Source organism: Ursus arctos, unplaced genomic scaffold (genome assembly GCF_023065955.2).
Source record: "Ursus arctos isolate Adak ecotype North America unplaced genomic scaffold, UrsArc2.0 scaffold_24, whole genome shotgun sequence".
NCBI lineage: Eukaryota > Metazoa > Chordata > Mammalia > Carnivora > Ursidae > Ursus > Ursus arctos.
In genome coordinates, this window is record NW_026622919.1 from 15,535,339 (window position 1) to 15,558,439 (window position 23,101).

Genomic DNA, 23,101 nt, shown 5'->3' on the forward strand with positions numbered 1-23,101 from the left:
TGGTCCCTGACTCCCTCTCCCCAACTCAGGAAGGACAGGCAGAGGTTTTCTCAGTATTCGACCCTCCAAGAACAAGACGGGGCCCAGTCCCGGCCAACAGCCTTCTGCAGTTTTCGCTGATTCTGGCCTGGAGGCAGAACAGGTGGGAGGTGGCTCTGCAGATGCAGAACCCATCCCTTCCACCTAAGGGCCTGGTGGAATCGAGCCCCTGACCAGAACGGAAGCCAGGCGGCTGCATCCAGCTGGCCCGCCCTCCCAGCCCGGCTCCAGGAGGGTAGTCCAAACTTCCAGAGCCCCGAGTGACACAGCAATAAGGGTGGGTAGTGCCCAGCATTTAAAAAATGAAATTAAACAGAAAATATCAGAGTATGTTGCACATGAGCTAAATTCTATTCTGTGACATATGTATTGGGTTGAGATGTTAAGTGTTTCTCACTGTGGGCTGCCATCAAACAAAAAAATATATATTTGGGGCGCCTGGATGGCTCAGTCAGTAGAGCATGCAACTCTAGATCTTGGGGTCATGAGTCTGAGCCCCATGTTAGGTGGAGAGATTACTTAAAATTTTTTAGTATTTATTTTTTGAGAGAGAGAGAGAGAGAGAACACGTGTGGGATCTGGGATGGGGGCAGAAGCAGAGAGCTTCTATATTCTGAAGCACGAAGCCCAACGAGGGGCTTGATCTCAGGACTCTGAGATCATGACCTGAGGCAACATTAAGAGTCAGACACTTGACCGACTGAGCCACCCAGGAGCCCCTTAAAATTATTATTTTTTTAAAATATTGCTGTTGAAGACCTGGAACCAGCTACGCAGGCTCCCCGGCTGGCCCTGCTCAGCTCTGATCTGCTGCTCAATCCCAACTTCCTCCTCGGGTCTCACATCTGAGGTCCTCACCACCACCAGTGCGGCCCTACCCCTTCCCCTCCTGGACTCCATGCTTCAACAGACCAAACTACTTTTCTTTCGACAGGCCCTAGGCTTACCGAGGGGCCGGTTCTCACGGTGCCAAGTAAGCACACACATGTGACAAGGCACGAGGTAAGGGAGACGTGTACAGAGTGATGTGACAGTCCAGCAACAGGCAGGCTGCAGGGGATACCTGAGCTGAGTTCTTAAAGACGGTCAGCCGGCCAAGGCAAGTGAACAGCATCCGCAAAGGCCCGGAGGTGTGAGAGTGTGGGCCTGCGGGGAGAGGTGTCAGAGGGGCAAACATGCACTATGCGAAAAGCACAGGAAGTGTGAAGGACCCTGTCTGGCAAACCCCCACCCCTGCTCATTCTCTTCAATTCTGCCAGCTTCCAAAGCCCATCTCAGCTTCATTTCCCCAACTCCTCAGGGACTCCGGCTTGCTCTTACAGAAGTTACCAGCTCCCAGCTTTCATTTATTACATTTAGCTTAATTATAACCTTCCTTAAAGCAGGAGCCGAGTCTGATGTACTTTCCCCTCCCACAGCACCTAGCCCAGCATATTCTGAAGAGAAGGCTCTCAGGGTGTTGCGAGTAGTGGCACGAGGCTTGCGGAACCGCCAGAGCAGCGCAGCGTGCGAGCACCCGCCTAACCACGCGGCACGTTCACAGCTGGGACCCGACGCAGTCCGCACGAGGGGCTCTCCTGCTACCTCGCTCTGGACCCACTTGTGTCTGGTTACTGTGGGACGAGGAGCAGGGGTGTCACGCAGTCAACGCGTTCTGAGTCTAGATGTAAAGAACCAATGGCTCCTGAAATTAGTTTGTGAGGAAAGACCCTCCTTTGCATGTTTTGCAGTGGCATGCCCTTCTGAGCACGGAGCCAGGCTGAAGGGCTCAGGTGTGGCTCTAGAACAGGTTCCTTCTAGAGCAGGCCAAGAGCCTCACCGGGGACCTTCTATATCCTGCAAACGTCTCTCCAGGGGCCCCTGTGACATGGAGGCAGCATGTAGAACACCCTCTGCCTTCTACTTTTTTCAGTTGTCAACAGCTTCACATCTCCCACCCCCTCCAAGCCTCACAGCAGCTTGAGGCGGCCAAGGCAGAGGGGGCCATTCCTGCCAGTCCGTCAGGACACCGAGGGACAGGAAGACAGAGCTGGCGAGGGCTGGGGTAGGGCGGGCCTTTCATTTCCTCATCTGTAAAGACGGCACGGTCAGATCGAAGTGAAGCTGTGCCCCCACCTCCCTACCGAAGTCCCCCTGGCCCGGGACTGCAGAGGCAAGGCGGGTCTCCAGCTGGTCTCCAGACTTCTAAGGCTAGCCGTGAGGGAGTCCGGGGGAGCGGAGCCCTACGTTCAGCAGGCAAGCTTCCAGCTGGGAACCTCACCCACACGGCAGTCTGCCCAACGACGGCTCTGAGACTCCACCTCACAAAATTTTCAAGCTCGTAGTCCCTCCCCATTCGATCCTGCTCCACCTACCAGTTACCAAATCTCTCTGGGACTCAGTTTCCTCATCTGTAAAATCAGTGAGATTCCCCTATCTTGTCTACACTGAGGCTGTGAAGCAACGAAGCTGAAACTTCCCTCCGAAGCACCAGCTCTAGAGCCCCTTCCCGTTGCTGATACTGCGCCCCGTGCCCCACAGTGGCAGGTGCCCGGAGGCTACTGAGGGCTGAGGTTACCCCAGTTCTCTGGCTAGGCACTTCCCTCTAGACCAGCCAGCCAGCCAGTCGCTCTCTGACCCCTTCACACCATGGGGGTCTCCTGCCCAGTGCCACACACACACACACACACACACACACACACCCCTTTGCTGACTCCAGCCTGTCTCGGGCCCCTGCCGAGCAACCCCAGCACAATAGGGCTCTTGTATTCCCTACCCCCACCAGGTCCCAGCCTCTGGCAGGTTCCCCCAACCCACCCGCAGAGCTCCACAGCAGCCAGAGTCCCTCACCACTCCCTCCTTAACCCTCTTCTCCCTGCAACCTCTCCGCTCTCTCCACCCTCACCCCTTCCAAAGAGCTGCAGTCCCAGGCTCTCCTCACCCCTGATTCAGGGTGCCAGGCTGTATTCACAAGCCCACCCAGGTCCGACCCAGGTCGCAGCTCCCTCCTGCAGCTGTGGACCCTTCAAGTAAAAGAAAAACGTGCTAAGTTAATTCACAATAAGGTACCGGTGAGTTGATATGTATTTTAAAGAAGGCCAAGGGTGAAAAGCTTTGCCCAAAGGAGTGAATGATTCTTGAACATACTGGTAGATCCCAAGGCTCCCGTATAAGGGATGTGTGTTGTACGGGCACTCCCGAGGTTCCCCATAAAGGAGCGTACGCGTGACACTGGTCCTAAGACAGCCCAGAGCTTAAGATAGATTTTTATCCCTAACACAGAAAACAAAACCAAGTTGTCTCTGTTTCCAGCTGGGTGAGTTTTAGACAAGACCTGACCGCCACCCTCTCCACCTGCCCCACCCTGATAGTTAGGTCAGCAGGACTTGTGACCTCAGTGCTCAAGCCACCTGGGAGACAGACTGGGGGAGAGGGCGCTGAGAACGTGAATTTCTAACAAGTTCCAGGTGATGCTGATGCCGCTGGCCTGGGAACTACTAGAAGATGCTCCTCCCAGATTCAGCCAGAAGCAGTCGTGGATCCAGGTAAGAGGAGACTGCTGACCTCATAGGACAAAGGTTGATAGGGAATCTCAAGCCAAAGGGGAAGGCTCCTGTGAGGTCTGCATCACTTCCCCGGGGCCAAAGGATCTCCTGACCACCTGGCAAGTAGAAGGGCTCTGAATCTCCACCAGCAAACTTGGGGGGTTCAGGCCCAGCAATCCTATTTACTGGATCTTGTGATCTTTCTGTGAAGCACACTTTTTGATTCCTCTCTCATGTGCCAGGCACTTTATTATACCTACTATTTCCACTCCTTACAACCATGCAAGGAGCGATCCCTGAAGCTTGCAGAAGTAGATTCTGAGCCAGACCTACTTCTAAAGCCCAGGCTCTTAACTTCCAGGTGATTCTGCCTTAAGAAATGACAACAGAACAGCTAATTTTAGGAAGCAGAGACTCCCCATACCTCAACTAGTGTGTGCACCACGTCTCTCCCCCACTTACCCTGGGGCTGATTTCAATTACAGACAGAGCGAGCTTGGGCATGTAGAATGATGAGTAAGTGGGACGGGGGAGGGGCAGAGATTCTCAGAAAGCAAAACTCACCAAGGTGGGTCAAGCGAGGAGCTTACTTCTAGCTCTAGGATTCTGGGAGATGACTATGTTTAAAGAGAATTATTTTCTAAGTTAAGAAACACAGGAGCTCCTTGCTTGCTCATCTTCTCAGCTGAAGGCAAACCTGTCCACACAGCGCTAGAGGAAGGAGGGCGGCAAACCCTCTAAGGCAGGGAGCAGGTGTGCCCGGGTCAGCCACAGAAGTGGGGCGCACACGGCTCTCAAGAGCAAGTCTCCACGTAAAGCTGCCCATCGTCGGATGTAGAAGGCAGAGCCCAATTCCTGCTCATCAAAGACCTGTATTCCTTCCCTTCCTGGGGCCCAGAGCTTTCACCCCTGGATCGTGAGCTGACGGTTGGGCCTTCCCTATCCTGCTCCCTGCAGTCTTCCCACCCACAAGCATTAGTTATTGGCACATCGGAGGTACAAAATCAACACGCTGCCAACATGCCTTCAACGTCCACCGGGACGCAGTCAGCTGTAGGATTTCCCTACGTACCCGCCCCTAGATGCTCAGAGCCCCGTTTGAAGCTGAAGAACTAGAGTAAAATCAAGAGGCTGGGAGATTCACTTCTTAAAACTTATTTTAATATCCTGCCCCCCACCCCAAGTTGGGAAAGTCGAAAACAGTCTGGCTGGGTTTAATTACAAATTAATACACATTTTTTGTCATAGTGTAAAGTAAATCAATTGTGGCAATAAGGGATTGTCCTTGGAAAAAGTGAAACCCATATTAACAAAATATGTCATGGAAGAACCCCACTTAGTGATTTCATTGGCTACTTAAAAATCTAGAAGAGGTCAGCATTCTGCATGTTCTCTGAGGCTAGTCCATGTAGGGAAAGAGGCCTTGCCCAAACCCAAGCAAGCCCAGTCAGCTCCAACCAGGCCCTAGACCCAAGGGAAGCGAGGAGAGAGGGCATACCTTCTTCAGGACGAGGGCAGAAAAGGTAGATCAACAAAGTCCTGCGGCTCCACTTACAAGCCCGTGGGGAGGAGGAGGCAGGAAGTTAGAGGGAAGGCTTAAAGATGCAGCATTCTTTCAACCTTAAAAAAAGAAAAGTTTGGGGAAAAAAAAAAAAGTCTCGCAAGATCACTGAATAAGAGAACACAAGGAACAGGACTTAATACTCCGAGTCAGTCTCGACGCCTCCATCTCTTCACGTGTGCACACACCATCCCTCCAGGGCGCTCAGCCTGTGAGACCCTGAGGGACTCTCTGCTTAACAGCTTGAAAGTCACGGTTAAAAAGGTACCACGCACGTGTATTAACACTTGCGATAAAATGGAAATCTGGAAAAAAAATGTATCTGTGGTAACTTGGAAAGCTGGGGGCTCCGAGGGCTCCAGGGCTGACTTCCTCCCATTCAGAGTTCCGCAAGACAGTACCTACCCGACACTGTCTCTCCATCTGGGATCACTCCATCTTCCCCTAAGAGCACCTGGCACTGAGGGCTGTGGGGCAGGGCAGGGCCACAAAACCAACACAGGTGCCAGCAAAAGCATCACCAGTGACATTTCTCAAGCGTGAGAGAAAGACTAGAGTCATGTGAGAGCTCTCTACCCTTCCTGATTTCCCTCCCCCTGCCCAGGGAGCTCGCACGCCTGAATGCTGCATCTTTAAATATTTCTGGCTGAGCCCTCTTGCCACATATGTCAGTAACATTCCAAGCTGGCTACCACATGCTCAGGCTCTGGCCTCCTCCCCTCTACTGTCGAGCGCTCTGCTGTTTCAAGGGCACGGTGGGGCCACGCATCTCCCATTTCAGCTCCATGTTCAGTTGATCACACATCTCAGAAACAACCAAATGTTTAAAAAAAAAAAAAAGTTCCAAAAGAATGTTCATATTCAAAATACCTATCTCCCTGCAATTCTTTTTTAACTCCACTTGATCTACTGAAGTGAGTCAGACAAAGCCTGTGTGCACACGCACACACAGACGCACACACCAGCACACACCCACAAAACTGAGAGGGCTGGAGGTCGTTTCCTGCCAAAAGATCTAACAGAGGAAAGCTTATGAGCTGATCAAGTTTTAATATCGTGGTTAACAAGAAAGGTACACCAGTCAGCAAGCACAGAGACCGTGGGGAGGACCTCCCGCGTCCTCATTTGGCTCCCCGGCCCATTTTCTGCCTACCTCTGGAAGAGTTTTTGATAGTTACTACATTCAGAGAATCCAAGAGGACTGCATGGACAGATGAACCTTTATTTAAAAAAATAGCACTTCAAATAAATTAAAAGGGACAACCGTCAAGTGTTCAAATTGTGAAGGAAGAGTTGAAAACCTAGAGACTCCAAGCTGCGGGCTTCTAACCTCGTTCTTTGTCCGACGGCAAAGCCCCACACACCTCAGTCCTCCCACTTGACGCTTTCCCTGCTGAGTTGAGGGAAGCGATTGCAAACAGGAGACCAGACGGAGGAGAAAGCTGCATCTGACTGGAATGAACATTGCCACGTACTTGCTAATACGGGTTTCACTTTATGACCAAATGTATTCTTCCAAAAATAAAAAAAGGGGGGGGAGGGAAGCTGCATGTTTTTAAAAATTGAAATTATTTAGGGATAAAACACTAACTCTAGTGCCTTTAACGGGCAATAGCAACTTTTTTCCTCCGAAGTCAAACACCATCCCCAGCTGAGCCTTTGTGCTACAAGCTTTTCAGGAGATGTTACCTAAACTTTATTAAAAGAAAAGAACAAGTTTAAATATAGACACTGGACTAGCCCAGTCTGTATTTTCAAGTCCACATTCTTCATCTGAAGCACTGCATCAGGGACCCCCCTGAGTCTGCATGTTTTCAAGTTCACAGTACATGGAACCAGTTTTTCTTTTTAATTTTTTCCTCACTCAGAGCAGCCACACGCAGTGGCCGTTGACGCCGGAACCTCGGGCGGGGCCTTTTCCTACGAGGCCTGGCCAGAGCTGCCCAAGGTTTCTCCTCAATGAGAATCGATGCTGTCATGCTCTATGGATGGGAAAAAAGCAAGAAAATAAAAGCACCTGGTACAGGTTTCATGAGATCCATTCGGATTCGCTATGTCCCCAACCCGCTGCTGAATGCCATTTGTCCACTCTGTGTGTGCTGAACAGTTCGCGGCCTAGGAGTGGGTCTCAATTCGAAGAACTGTTATTGGACGCCCCCGAGGTCGACGCGATAGCAGCTCCAGCAGGGCTACTCGTGGAGACTGACTTTCGGATGTGAGGCAGCAGGTAGGGGTCACAGGCCAGCTGCTGGACATCGATGCGGTCCTCCTTTCGGTAGGCTAAGCATCGTCGAATAAACGCCTGAAAGGAAAGGTTCTTGAAGAAGCTTGAGGCAGATAATCGTGGCGCTCCCAGAGGGAACCCTGAGGCTCTGTAGTGGCTGCCAGGGTCCAGGCCCGGAGCAAACGTCTTCTACAGAGCAGGGGCTCAGGGCCCTTTCCGGAAATCACCGGCACACCCCGACAGGACCAGGCAAGGAGACGCACGGGCAGCAGCACCTCTCTCTGGCCACGGACTACTTCCTGGAAGGAGGCAGCCAAGCCATTCCTGAGGGGCAATGGGGCATGACCTGACCTCCAGATACCCCTGCCCCAGAGCACAAAGACCAACACCAAAACCACTCTCTCTGCCTCGGCCGGCCTCCCCAGGCACGTGTACCTTACAGTCTTGCGTGTACAAACCATGGCCTCATGTGCACTTTCTACTTCCTGAGGAAGTGAAAACGGTGATGACAAGCCACCACCACAGGCAGGGTGAGGAGACCCACACTTACTAACACTACAGTGTGTCACAGAGTGGTAAATGCTTCCCCTGTGTATCTCATTCTTCCTCGAAATGATCAGGGACACACCTCAGTAGTAAAGGAAACCCTGAACAGGGCTTGTCTCCCCAAGAGTACCGCAGACATAGAATCATACCATGAGTTGGGTTTCATTCGGAATCCTAATTTACTACGAACATGGAAGTTTCCTTGTGCTAGGTACGAAGGCCTACACAGGCTCAGTTTCTACAATTCTTATCACAAAGGCCCTTAAACAGATGATCTGTCTTCTACTTCATAACCAGATAGTTCTATTTAATCAGAGTCTTGTAATTATTTTAAATAAATGAAATGATTTTTAAGAATCTAGAATGTCATTATTACCACCCTCAGGCCATACTTTATATTCGGGTGATGACAATGTCGCAATGTAGGTCCATCAACTGTAACAAACGTCCCACTCTGGTGCAGGATGCTGACTGCGGGGAAGGCTGTGCCTGTGTAGACACAGGGAATACCTGGAAACTCTTTACTTTCTGCTCAGTGTTGCTGAGTCTAAAACTGCTCTAAAAAATATAGTCTAACAAAGTCTATTAAAAAAAAAAAACCACACACACCTAAAACATGAGATATAATGATTTTCTTTTTTCCGTGTTTAATTAATAAACAAAAGTATAGCAACAATCCTGGTTTTCCAAAATCAAAAACACCTATAGGTAGCTGCCTGATTCAAGTATTTGGAAGAGAAGAATAAATTCACAGAAATACACTTAATAATCCTTGGCCTTTAAAAACGAACCTTTCTTAGTGAGATGTGAAACAGGAGTTAAATGGGTTACCTCGGGTTGGCTAGGATAGTTACTGGTCAAGTAATTCCACCTTGCATTTTCTCTCTACACAGCCGCCAGGGCACGCTTTTGAAACAGCAATCAGATCACACAGCTGCCCTGAGCGTCTCCCATCTCAGTTCCCCAGCTGTCCTGCTGCCTCTCCTACTGACCACCCTCCCCTCTGCCCCGCCTGCTCCACGGATCTCCTAAGCTTACACTTAACAGCTCAGCTTCACGCACTCCTCTGCGTAGAAGATTCTTCTCCCAAATCTACACACGGCTCCCACCTTCACACCATTCAAGACTGCTTAACAGGTCCCTCCATCACTGAGGCTGTCCCTGACCAGGCCATCAAAAAAGGAGTTCCCGCCCCTCCGTCTTCTTACTTGAATTTATTTTTCACCATCTGAGATGAATCTGTTGCTAGTTATTGTCGGTCTCACAGTTATTGACAATATCACAATAACTACAGTTATTGTCTGTAGTCCATTGCTACACACTCGCCATTCCCTCTCTACGACCTGGACAGTGCCTAGTACTCACCAGGCACCCTGAGTACCTGTTGTAGGAGGAGAGCGGGAGAACAGGGTGGGGGCTGGAGAAGTACACATTCCGAAGGTAGGAGGAGGAGGTTTTGAATGGTTCCTTTTATACTGATAATCCATCCACTATTACCCAGAGAAATAATACAGAAAGCAAAGCAGTCATTTCCTGCTGGCCAACGGGTCACAACTTACCTTTGCTTCTGGTGTTACTACTGGCTTTGGCGGGAACTGCACTTCAGTAGCTTTAAGAATAGTATTTTCTTGTAAAATGTCTTGCTGGGACTGGTTGTGGCCAAAAGGCTATCATACAAAAAAACGAAACAAACAAAGGTGGGCCTCTGGTTAAAATTAAAGAGAACACAATTCAAAACCATAGGGAAGGGAAAGAAGACATGCCTCAGTGAGAATTGCTAGAAAGAACTTTGGAGATGGTCTCCTCTCTCTTTTTATAGGTGAGGGGTGGAAAGGCTCAGAACTTAAGTAACATGCTCACAGGGCACCATCAAGGTTAAGGCAGAGCTGGGACTGGAAGCAGCATCTGCCATATCACAACACCTCTGTCCAGCTTTGCTTACAGCCAAGAAAAATAACATTCCAGCAGGAACCAGCAACTTCTTCTACTCTGATACCTGTAGGCTTAAGTAATACATACATGCACCACCAGCAGACCCAAGACACAGGTAAAGAGAGATGGAAAAGGAAATAAAAGAGAAGGAGTAAGTACAAGGTGGGGGCGGGGGGAGAGCTGGGGCTATTTAAGGGCTTCATCTGTGCCCCAACGTGCCATTTTCTTTTCTTTTCTCGCCCCCCCCCAAAGATTTTATTTATCTGAGAGCAAGCATGTGCACGCATAAGAGCACATGGTGGGGGGGGGCAGGGCAGAGAGAATCTTCAGCAGAGTCCCGGCTGACCAAGGAGCCTGACTGGGGGGGGGGGGGGGGGCTCCACCTCATGACCCTGATATCATGACCTGAGCCAAAATCAAGAGTCAGACGCTTAACCGACTGCACCACCCAGGAACCCCAATTTTCTAATAAATTCTTAAAATATAAGTTCAAGTCTAGTGTCATCTCTACAGCACTTGTACATAAGCTCTACCAACACTATCAGCAGCACTTCCACATTATCAGAGAGTATAAACAATAATTAACTCCTCTGGGGGCGCCTGCCTGGCTCAGTCAGTAGAGCACGTAACTCTTGATTTCAGGGTTGTGGGTTCAAGCCCCATGTTGGGTGTAGAGATTACCTAAAAATAATAATAATTAACCCATACAGGCTGGTTCTGAATAGTTTCCCCATATTAGAGAGGTAAGATAAAGAAACAAAGACCAAGGAGAAGTTAAAGAAGAAGGTGAAATCTGAACAAAGAGCTTGGTCTGGGGATTGTAATAAAAATACTGAGAGTCCAGGGGAGTTGCAGAACTCCCAAATGGACTTATACCCACAACCTACACCGTCGGGACCACTGACAAACTTCAGTTATTTGTAAGACACTGACAGCAAAAATATAAGCATATACGCACTGGATCCTAGTATGTATGTTTATTAATAAGGCTCATAAGGAAAACACAAATGTGAAAATTCATTAGGTATAGTCTACTACCTAGGTTATTATGCGTCCAAATGATCTAGCACCTTGATCCAGAGGTAACAATGACTATGTCGTAACACCACACCTCCCCAGGGGTGTACAGAAAACAGAAAATAGAAAGCATGCTTTTATTAATAACAGCTTTAACTAATGGGGTGGCTGGGAATAGAGAGCCCTATAGCTATTTCAAGTTTCAGTTCTTGGGACCTTAAAGAATGGCTCCTGGGACGACTGTATACTTTAAATAAACTATTTCACATAATTCCTTGTATATATTATCAGAAACAAAACATATCCTGGATCTAATTGAAAACAACAAAAATGCATGTTTTCAATAGCCCAGTGGAATTCATTAAGTACTCTAGGGTTGAAAAGTTCTGCTTATGCATAAAGCTTTTATTACTGTCTGTATTTTCTTCAAACCACAACCTTCAAGATTCTATTCTGTATAACCAAATGATTAATTCCAAAATAACTGACACCATGCCAGTCTATACATGCGGCCCAAGACAGACATCAAGCCACCACATCTGACCTTCTTCCTTACCTTCCTTCCATAAAGACACTGGTAGAAGATCACACCCACTGACCAGACGTCAACTTTATTTGAGATCTTTGGTGGCTCTTTCCCAACCACAAAACACTCTGGTGGTAAATACCTGGGACAAAAGGAAAATAAAAATTCTTAGAAAAATGACTGTATAAATTAAGGACATGTACAAAAAGGCAAAGTAGAAGACCTTGTAGGAAATAAAAATATCTGAACTTTAACTGAAATTTTGCCAAAAATGCAACTTGGGCCTAGCCAGGGAAAGTCCGTGAGAAGACACTCTAACTTAAGGAGGCAGTCATGTCCTAAAAGCCTTAAAATACACTTCTCGACTCACTGAGAGAAAGGCAAATATTCCCCCAGCCCAGCATCCTTTCCCAGGGTTGTGCCCTAATACAAGTGTCACTCAACAAGTTCCAAAAAGGAGAGACAACACAAAAGAGGTTCACTCCCTTTTACGAGAGCTGCAGCAACAAACATCAAAATGCAACCCAAAGTGGCGCGGGTTTGCTTTCGCACTGGCTAAGAAAGACGACTGTCTCTAGAATAACTATCTGTAAAGTCAAATGAATTCAGGACCCCATATGAATCTCTGAGGGGACAGGCTGTCTGCCTTCTTAAAGTAGCCTGTTTGCAAAATCTGGACTGGGAGTAACTACAACCTATAATAAATGGTGATATTACAGTCCAAATTATCAAAGGTATTTTACATCTCCCACTTGAAGAGTGACCAGGGGCTTACTGGAAGTCTAACAAGTAGGGGAGAAAAAGCCCAACAAACTAGTAGTTAGCACAATTCAATCCTCATCTGAATTCCTTCCCTCCCCACCCACCCCTGGCCTCTGAAAAAGACTAGCTGGGCAGCCAACCACACCAAATTGTATGGTGTGGAAGGTAAGCGCCTCTTGGCATTTAGGAAACCAGACAAATATGCTGCCACTCACTGCCTGGGGCCTTAGCCATGGCGCAGCTGGAAGGCAGCATTCTGAAGATAACAGATCGATTTCTGCAAATTTCATGCTGGTAAAAGCAATTCTGTGAAAAATTCTTTATTTTAGACCCTGCTGTGCTTCTGGTATAAAAATTTAAACTTACAACTTGAAGGGGGCCACAAGAGTTGAGAGGCAGAAAATATTTGATGATGGACTTTTTTCTTTTTTAAAAAAAGTTTAGTCTCACGTTCTTATTTCTTATTTCTTATTTTTAACAGACTTTTTGGGATGATTAAGACCACTGACCTACAATATTATTTCACAATGAAAACTGTTAGCCAAAACATACACTGAACTTATGAAGAGGGAAAAAAAGCAAAGAAACAAAAACACAGGAAAAAGAATAAAAAGAACAGCTCTCCCAAATGCCACTAAAACCTTCCCGACTTTTCATGGTTCTTGATTCTTCAACATACACATTCTAAATATGATCTTGGATAAATAAAAAATAGAAATCTGATTCCAAAATGATCATTTTAATGTATTTATAACTCTCTTGTGGCGGTGGCAGAGAAAGACAGAAGTTGTTGAATTTATCCAATGCTGAATAAATATTCAGAGTACAAAAAACCTGAATTAAAAAAAAAAGACATTGCCACTGGATAGGACAAATCTGGAAAATCACTTTCTAGGTCTCAGTTGCCCATGTGTAAATGGAGAAATAAACTAGTTCTTCACCCAAATAATACTGAAAATAATAAGCACTCTAATTCCCTATCAAGGACTTCAGGAGAGAGAAGACAGTTCTTTGACACTGCGCTAAATTGTGTTTAAAAACCAAGTTGCATATCCTGTCACGATAAAAATCGTCATAGAGAAGATTCTCAAGGTCTAGTCTACAGGTCATTTATTTAGTAGTATTCAGGGTGCCTGACTGGCTCAGTCAGTGGAGCACGCGACTTCTTTCTTTTTTTTTTTTTAAAGGAGGCTCCACTCGGGTGTGGAGCCTGATGCGGGGCTTGAACTCACAACCCTGAGACCAAGACCTGAGCTGAGATCAAGAATCAGCCACTTAACCAACTGAGCCACCCAGGCGTTGCAAAGCACACGACTCTTGATCTCAGGGGTGTGCATTTGATCCCCATGTTGGGTATAGAGATTACTTAAAATCTTAAAATAAAAGTAGTATTCAATGGAGAAGAATTCTACAAATACTGCAACAGCCAAAAATACTGCAAACAGTCACCTAGAATTTGTCGTGTCTTCCCGTCCTGTTTGTATCTCTGAGGACATCACAAGAGGATGACATAGGAGGAGGGTGATTATGACAATGCTTCTACCAACATGGAGACTTTGTAAACTTCACAGGAACCCACGGAATTAATTAACTTTTCTCAGTAGCCTCCCTCTCTACCTCACCTTTTATTATGAAACCAATCTTCAAATATAATCTGAAGTAGAAAGAACAGTAAAATGAACCCCCAAGTAACCATCACCCAGTTTCAATAAATATTAACATGGGGCCAATCTTTGTTCGGATACCTCTTCCCCCCTCCCCCAACAAATTACTTTGAAGCAAATTCCAAACATAAGTTTTGTTTAAATTGCAACCACTAAATTTTTAATAGCTCAGCAAATATAGCAATAGGTAGCAATGAGAGAACTAATTTAAATGTTAAAAGGCTTCACTTTTTAAAAGAACAAGCTACCAAACAAAAAGCTAAAATCTAAGTTCTAGTGAATTTATACAGCAGAGGTATAGACCTGTTTCCAGAATTTTCAACAACAGATATTTTTGTATCATTTAGTGACAGGAACACTAACCCACAATAACCACCATAGTAAATAAACACTGTAAATGTAGCTTCTATTTTAAACCTAGAATCTCAAAGTTTTAATTTAGGGACTGATTTTCACTATAGGTACCTTCTAAAAAATAAGGAGCAATGAAAAGTAGAAATTTTGCGTACGTGGTGTTTTTCCCAGGATTTGATGGTTTCTCTAATATACATAACTTACATCTGATCAGATTGATGAGAATAGAGCTCTTCTCGTGGGTTGTGAACGAATTCCCCCTTCTCTGTCTGCTTCCAATCAACACCCTCATTCCCAGGCAGTCACTATTCTGCTAAAGCCCAGGGCCCTCCAGTCTCAAAGATAAGAGATCTGACCAACAGGGGCGCCTGGGTGGCACAGCGGTTAAGCGTCTGCCTTCGGCTCAGGGCATGATCCCGGCGTTATGGGATCGAGCCCCACATCAGGCTCCTCCGCTATGAGCCTGCTTCTTCCTCTCCCACTCCCCATGCTTGTGTTCCCTCTCTCGCTGGCTGTCTCTCTCTGTCGAATAAATAAATAAAATCTTTAAAAAAAAAAAAAAAGAGATCTGACCAACAGACCCTGGTGTTTAACAGCATGTGTAACCCCTCCCTCAGGTGCTGCTGGAGGCTTTCTCCACGTTGGAATCACACGTCCAACATGCAGCTTTGTGTTACCACCTCAGAAGTGAAAAGCAAGCTCCATTAACACACCTTTACAATCACAAAGTTAAATGCTTAGGCTGCAGGTATCTTTTACGGTTCTTGCTGTCGAAAGGAATACTAGGCAGAAGTAGGAGAGGTCACAGAGCTAGCCGGGGTAGGGTGGCTGCAGGGAGATGGGTGACAACAGATGGAAGATATGTGGCCCAAAATCTTTTAGAGCATGGCTGAGGAGATGGATAAATTTCCTAGCCACTATGCTTTTCTCCTGTTTAGATTTCAAGGGATGCTGTGGTTCTTTTACATACTCATCTTTCACAACCCCTCAGTTCTCGACAGTCCCCCATCGTCAGGCGACTCCAGAGATGAATCCCTTATCCCATTAATGCATAAGAAGAGACCTGCAATGGGGCACCTGGGGGGCTCAGTCGGTTAAGCGTCTGACTCTTGATCTGGGCTCAGGTCGTGATCTCAGGATTGTGGGACTGAGCCCCGCGTCAGACTCTGCACAGGGTGTGGAGCCGCTTAAGATTCTCTCTCTTCCTCTCTCCCCCCATCTTCTCTCTCCCTCTCTCGGAAAAAGAAAAAGAGAGAGAGAGAGAGAGACCTGCATTTGTACCAAAAATAATTTAGGGCCATTCTTTAAATACGCATGAGCAATCTCATTCTCTTCCTACTCCATAGGGCGAGCCCTAGGAAGAAAGACACAACTCCAACGCCTGGCCATACATGACCTCTCTCAATGGTATCCAAAAAAGGAAAGAAAAATTAATTAAATAAAAAAAGTCAAACTGCTGGAAAGACAGTAATATTTGGGGAGGAAAGTCTACTTTGGTTTACAGCATTTTTGCCTAAGACAGGATGTAGACATTAATGATTAATTACCAACACTTCAGTATAGCACAGCCTTATCTCCGCCAGCCATCCTGGCAGATCTCCCGGATACCTACCAGTAAGTACCAGCACCTTGTGACGTTAGCTCCATGCCATCCACTGAATTGTAGCTATCGTCATCCATAATCTTGGAAAGACCAAAATCCGTGATTTTTATCTCTCCACATGCTGTACCATTTACTAAAAGAATATTACCTAAAGAGATGAAAACCTTCGTGAATAAAAAGAGACTTAATTATAAGAGAAAAGTTCAAGGTAATAACAGACAAGAAGGGAACAATTGAACTCGAACTCTTGCACGTAATAGCAAACATCTAAATTCCTGGAATAAAGTGGTCTGGACTCTGGATGCTGGAGGAGAGTCCTCAGCGCCTGGCTGCAAACTTCCATTTTCCAAGAATCACCTGCTAGATGTGCCAAAACCACCACTATGAGCAGTGGGAAAAAAATAGTAACTCGCCAAAGTAAAATATCACTTGGACAGTTGGTCAAAAATGGTGGGAAAGTTTCATCTGAACTTTCAGTAACGATCTCTAAACAACCCTGTTTAGAACAGTCGTTTCAGGACAAAAAAAACACAACAACCACCACCCAAAAAAACATACAAGGGAATCAAAGCTAGTACCACAGTGCCACCTACAGCTCGTACGCCGGGAGAATGTATTGGACCCCATCACACAATGGCCATCGTTTTAAAAATTACTTTGTTGTAATGAGTTTTTTAGTCATTTGAACTGTATTAGAACATTAAAGAATAGTAAATAGTGAGATTTAATATGCAGCTACCAGGAGAGGAAGGCAGAGTTAACAACTGTGCCCACCAGGCGGTAAATGGGAACCATCTCCCGAGCACCCAAGCCCAGGCGGCGCCAGCTGTCTGCAGGGAACAAACGCAGACTTCTGAACAACAGCCCACGATGCCGACAACAGAAAACAGAGGTAAGGAGTCTAACTGCCCTCTACTGCTCGCTGAGGTCTACCGTACAAAAAGATGAAGAACTGTTGGGGGTTTAATGAAATGGGAGGCACACCTGCAAAATAACTCGTTCATTTGGAGGCACTTATCAGAGAGACTTGGAGGAGAGGAATGGCTCCGTAGGGTGAGTAATGGGAAAACACAAAGCTGAGCCTGCCAGAGCAGTTCCTTCTAAATCGGGCTGACGTCATGACCTGCCCTGGCTCTAAAGACAAGGGCATTGTTTCTCCCGAGCATTTAATCCAACTCCCCATCTCAAGCCCAGGACTGCCGGGCCAGGACTCTGTTCGCACACCTGCCTGGGCACAGCCAGATGCTACTAGGCTTCCAGGCTCCCGCCACATTCTCTAACTTTGTAAAATTACAAGTCACTTTGAAGACCAGAGAAAAGCCATCAATACGGTCACCTAAAAGTTAGACATACCTGGTTTGAGGTCATAGTGTATGATGGGAGGTTTTATTTCATTTAAGTACTTTAAAGCATTCACAATCTGCATGATAATGGACCGGGCCTCTTTCTCCGACATTAATTTGTGCTGTTTCAGGTAGAAGTCCAGATCATTTCCCTCACAGTATTCTAATACTGTACAAAACCTAAAGACAAATATAAACCGACATTTGACTGTGGGAAAGAGCAAGCAGATTAAGACTTCTTACACCAGCCCCAGTGAAAACTTCAGGTAATTAGCTTCTTGCTCTGTTGTTCTTCATTCGTTAAAGTCCAGTTCTATTCTTTATTCAGTAGTAGCTACCCAAGTGGCTGACAGGAAGGAACTGCATTCTCCCCTGGTGAAGAGCCTTCACACCCTCCACGCTGGAATCTGTTGTGCTACAGTTCATCCATGACACACGTCTTAAGTCCAGACTATATGAACACCGACTAGAACTGTATATGTATGTAAGCTAGACACCTTTCCAGAAGGGTCTCCTACACATATCCCTGCCGTGCTCCAGTTCTAAACGAGCATACTGTGGTCAAGGACACAATTCTCAATGCAAACATTTCATATGACCCCGAGGGCTGACAGTAAGACAGAATCTATGGTTCGCCCAGGTCCCAAGAATTGGTTTCAGGTCATGTCTCATGGCACTTTGGCACAATACCGTACTATAATCTCTCCTTGCTAAACACAAGGTGTAAAAGAACTTTTAAAAGCACAGTATTGGGACGCCTGGGTGGCCCAGTTGGTTAAGGGTCTGCCTTCAGCTCAGGTTATGATCCCGGGATCCTAGGTTCTAGCCCCCCCCCCCCCCCCCCCGCTGGCTCCCTGCTCAGTGGGAAGCCTGATTCCTCCCTTCCCTCTGCCTGCTGCTCCCCCTGCTTGTGTGCTCTCCCTGTCAAACAAATGAATAAAATCTTTAAAATAAATAAATAAAAGCACAGTACCTGTGGTTCTAACAAATGTGTTATTACATAGTATGAGTTTCTTCCCTCCACTTGTATCAATACATCATATAGACCCAAATTTAAAACTACATACCATTTGTGGCATTAAGGGTCATGTGTCTATCTTCCAAGGCAGTTATAAACCAAAGTAAGGCTTCCTGAATTTGAGTATTCCTGAGAGATGAAGACCTTTTAAACTATCCTAAGCTGTGATAATGTGGGTGTTATCACTCAGGGTCTAGTCAGGAAATGAAGAACACCCGAGTATTTAAAAGAGAGGTTTTAATTCAGGGCACTGATCACATGGATGATGGAAGAGCTGAGAGGGTAAACTGGCCAGTGAGGCACCCCAGAGATCATCTAGACAGGAAGCCATTAGCACCCTCGGGCCAGAGGGCCAGATGGTGCAACCAGAACTGAGGGTTACCAAGACAGACTGGAGTCACAGTGTGTGTGGGGGGGGTGTGGGTGTGGGTGTGGGTGTGTCTGTCTGTCTGTCTGTCTACCCCCACTATCTTGGTCTCCTGAGCGGCTGAACATAGCTGAACAACTGACTTGGGAGCCTGGTCAACAGCCTTCAAGGGTCTACTCACTGAAGACGCAGAGCAGGGGAAGGGTGAGGAGCAGACCTGAGCACAAACAGGCTCAGGACTAGCGTTATGGCCCCCTGGGCAGTCTGAGGCCTTCAGAAAGCACCGCATTGAAAGGTGGACACACGCAGTCCTGTGGGATCCCTGAACTGAACAGCTTACATTTCTTATGAAACATACTCGGGCACGCTAGCACCCTATTTGAGGATAAATACCAAAAATTTATAGATTCTCTGATCTGAGACGCAGACTCTCATGCTTAGTCAATGTACTCTTTGACCCAAGTGCAAGCTTAAAATAAAATCTCACTTTAACACCCCAACAACTCTCAGATTTTCTAAAATGATGGTGAAAATTCACCATACACACAATAGGAGGAACAAAATAAACTTAAGAATAGCACACAACCAAGTCAATTCCTCAGATCAGTTAAAAGTGTATACACAATTCAAAATTGCAAATAATCCAAGTCCTATTTATTTTTGAGATCTTTTTTATACTTACATTTTGAGGGGTGGTGGTGGCCGGGGGTGTGGGGGTGGTCTACCTAGTATTCAAATAATTTACTCAAAGCAAAAAGGTAGGGCCACCCTGTGGAGACCTGTTCTCTACCTAGATATCATCCATGCTAACCACGCACTGACTATGCCAGGTTCGAGGGCCACCCTTCTGGAAAGAGTACATCCCTGAGCAGGTGGAAGAAGGGATCGTTCGCATTTCCAAAGGGAATTAAGGTCTCCCCCTTTTGGGAACATTTCTAAATGTGGGACGGTTCTCAGCATAGCAATCCCTGAGACAGCTGCTGTCTGGAATAGGCCAAAACGCCTAGAACCACCCTGCAAGGCGAAGAGGAACACCTGCTGGCCAGACCCTATGGTATGTTCTCCTGACTCAGTTCAGACCCCTACAGAGAAAACGTTTCCAAATGCTGAACTGTTTCTAAACCCCCGGAAAACCCAGAGGTAATGCAGTTCACCTATACCAGGTAATAAGACAATGCCTAAGAGTACTAGGGATCTCAGGCAAGTCCTTTAACTTCCCTGGTCCACAGATTTCCATCTATACAAGTGAGAAGGCTGAACTGAGATCCCTTTAAACCTCTAACCTCCTACATGCCTGTGAGGCTCTATTTCACATGCAGCATCGAGTTATGCCTTCATTTTTGCCACATTCATTCCCATTCTATGATAAAATCACATTGCTGGTCCTTCCTTGAAAGGCCCATCACTGTCCATCAGAATCTGCAGCTGGGGCAGAGACTCTCGGACAGTCCACACTCGGTGGTGCGTGTCAGAGGCAGCTGGCAGCAACTTGTGACAGTTACCAAGAGCTGAGAGTTAAATTTTCAGGAATTTTATGAGCTGGATATTAAGCCACCGGTAGGATGAATGGACAAACAAAAGGTGGTATATTCGTACAATGGAATATATTTGGTCATAAAAAGGAACGAAGTACTGATCCGTGCTACGCTAAGGATGACCCTGAAAACACATCTTGTTAAATGAAAGAAGCCAGTCATAAAAGTCCATATACTATGAGTAATTCAAATGAAAGTCTAGAATAGGAAATCTATAGAGACAAAAAAAAAGATTAGTGGCTGCTTAGGGCTGGGGGCAGGGCGGGGGGGGGGGGATAGGGGAGTGATAGCAAAAAATATGGGGTTTCTTTTTGAGGTTAGTGAAAATGTTCTAAAAATGACTATGGCGATGACTGCACATATGTGTGAACATACTACGAGCCGTGAATTGTATACAAGGGGTGAACTATACGGTATTTAAATCCTATCTCAATAAAGCTGGATTTTTTTTTTTAAGTTAGTAGAGTGAAACTAGACATGCTGAGAAATTCATTATCACAGAAACTGTCGAATACTATGAATTAGCCCTATCCGCTCCCCACCGAGCTGGTTGTTAAACGTTTACCAGCACACCATCACACATCCTGTGGCCAAGAGATGTACTGCTGGCCCCAATGTGAATTCACACAGGATCATCTGCCCAGAAATAAATGCACTTGGTTCCCTCAGAGGGTATTTCCTCGACCCAGATTGAAACTCTATTCCATGAGTAGTCAACACACCGCAAGAAACCAGTAGCAACTGCTAAGCTAAAATGGCACAGCACTTACGAGTCAGTGTCCAGTGAAAAGTAATCATACAGCTTAACTATCCTGGGATGATCCAGTTCTTTGTGAATCCGGTATTCCCTACATGCATGCCTGTAAACAAAGTGGAAAATTAACATTTTGTATTTTGGACTGTCTTTCAGACCTCTTCAAGGATACTCCTACATATTCTCTCACTGCTCCCTGTTTCTGCCTGTGCATTCCAGTCAGGTCTGGCTGGCCCTCTATCCTTCCTCATCCTGTTTTCTCTACTGGTGTCTACTAAGCGGTTGAGAAAATAGCAGGTGCTCAAATATTTGTTGAATGACTAGAAGCCAACCCTTTAGCAACCTTTTATCCCTTTCAAGTTCATTCTATCACAGTCTCACCTGTTTGATATTTATACCCAAATATCAAAGCTTTAAAATTATACAGATAGCTTTTTCTCGCCCCTCAAAAGCTGATACTTCGTATCTATAAATGTTTATATCCTGGGCTGCATCAAGGAGATCGATTTTGGCACATAAACTCCTTGGGTAAAAGGGTTACAGATTACAGAAGGCAATCAGCAGTGCTTTGTATTTGCTTTAAGGAGTCCTAGCTCCTCACAAAAAGAATTTAAAGGGCTATCAGTTTTACTTTCTTCTAAGAAAATGTGAAATTGATAAGAAATTATGGAACCCAGGGTGCCTGGGTGGCTCAGTCTGTTAAGCATCCAACTCTTGATTTCAGCTCAGATCATGATCTCAGGGTAGTGAGATCAAGCCCCATACTGGGCTCCACACACAGCGAAGAAGCTGCTTGGGATTCTCTCTCTCTCTCTGCCCCTCCCCCTCGGTGCATGCCTGCGTGCGTGTGTGCATGTGAATGCATTTTATCTCTCTCTCTCAAATAAGCAAATCTTTTAAAAAAGGAAATCACTGAACCCCAGTTTTCCTGGAATGAGAGTTTACATATACGTATTAACATTTTTTTTTAGTGCTTTTCCTATTTGAAATGATTTAATAAGATTAGGAACAAAAACAAACTATATAATCTCACGTATTCGTTGAATTTTAAAAGAATTACAGAGCAAGTTTATTCAATATAATTACCAATAATTTTTGAAGTATTTAATTCTTATTTAAAAAGAGAGCAACAGAAAATTTTTATTTTTTAAGTAAGCTACCACCATTTAGTTTGGGGCATTTTCTTATAAGGCAAGAGTCAGAAAAGAGAAACTTTCCAGAGTATGGTAAATAAAACTAAGTTGATGTTTTCTGAAATTGGTATATTCCAGTATATCAAAGATACACAGAAAGTACTCAACTAAAGAAAAGCTGAGGAGACAACCAGGGCAAGGAGGAGAGAGGAACAGGAATATAAAAGTAATTAAACATGTTTTTCCCTGATGGAAACTGTGCTTGACAAAGCTTATTTTTCAAGCTGCCACTTTTGGCGATTTTTTTGCTTCTTCTGACATTCATCATCTTTATGTCTTTCTGAAAAAGACTTGCCAGCACTTAGGCAGAGCAGTGTCAGGACACCCACTATACTGGGACCTGGAAACCTGGCCCTGAGTCCCAGCTCTGCGATGTCGCTTCTCTGGGCTTCCCCGTGGCTGCGCAGGACTGGAGGTTTCAAAGGCTGCTTCCTGGAAATCCAGGCCTCCAGAGACCCGGTGCAGACGCTGAGCAAATGTAGCTGTGGCCCAACCCCTCATCCCACCTAAGCAGCGTCACACCTGTCCTTTCCAAATATTAAGATTCCATGTAATATTTCATTCAGTAAAATTAAAGTGATGCTGTTAACAAAAACCCAGTTTAGAAAGCTAGGGACTAACTAGATAACCATTCAAGTCATTTCTTACACTAGCACACTAAAACTGTATACTTCTCTGCCATTGTTTTAACTTTTTAATTTTGTCATACATTTCAGAGCAGAGACCAATTTCTGTGTCAAGGTACAGAAAATACAGGAAACTAAAGGAGGCAAGCATTAAGAACCAAAGGAAGGGTCATTCGAAGTCCTGGTCAACCAAGGGCATTTGCTGTGATCGGTGAAAGCATTCCCTCCACATCATGTCGGGCTCTAAGCCCACTTCTCGTGCTTCATCAGGCAAGCCAATGGCTCTGCCGCGTCCCTCAGATGCTCAACTTTTAATTTAACCCAAGGGTTGAATGCACTGAATACAGAGCCCTGAATCAGAAACTGGAAGAAATGTATCCACTAAGGTGTCAGTTTTTTACTCTCTTGTAAGTGGATATATACTTAGACTTCCAAAATGATTCTGTCCTAAAAACTTACAAGAGTATCATACACAAGAGTATACTAATTCAGATACGATTATTTCTGTGGACA

General features: G+C 45.8%; 1 protein-coding gene across 6 annotated transcripts in view; it reads right to left on the reverse strand.

Moving 5' to 3' along the window:
• Positions 1–4,710: 4,710 nt before the first annotated feature.
• TLK2 (tousled like kinase 2) overlaps positions 4,711–23,101 on the reverse strand; it is a 107,471-nt gene continuing 89,080 nt past the window's right edge. For all 6 annotated transcript variants that reach the window (XM_048225399.2, XM_026512541.4, XM_026512540.4 and 3 more), the window contains 6 exons: positions 20,786–20,875; positions 17,106–17,275; positions 15,762–15,900; positions 11,400–11,511; positions 9,454–9,561; positions 4,711–7,426 (listed from right to left, as the gene is read on the reverse strand). In XM_048225399.2, the coding sequence (XP_048081356.1) occupies positions 7,253–7,426; positions 9,454–9,561; positions 11,400–11,511; positions 15,762–15,900; positions 17,106–17,275; positions 20,786–20,875 (793 nt within the window). In that variant the 3' untranslated portion in view covers positions 4,711–7,252. The remainder of the gene's footprint in view (positions 7,427–9,453; positions 9,562–11,399; positions 11,512–15,761; positions 15,901–17,105; positions 17,276–20,785; positions 20,876–23,101) is intronic.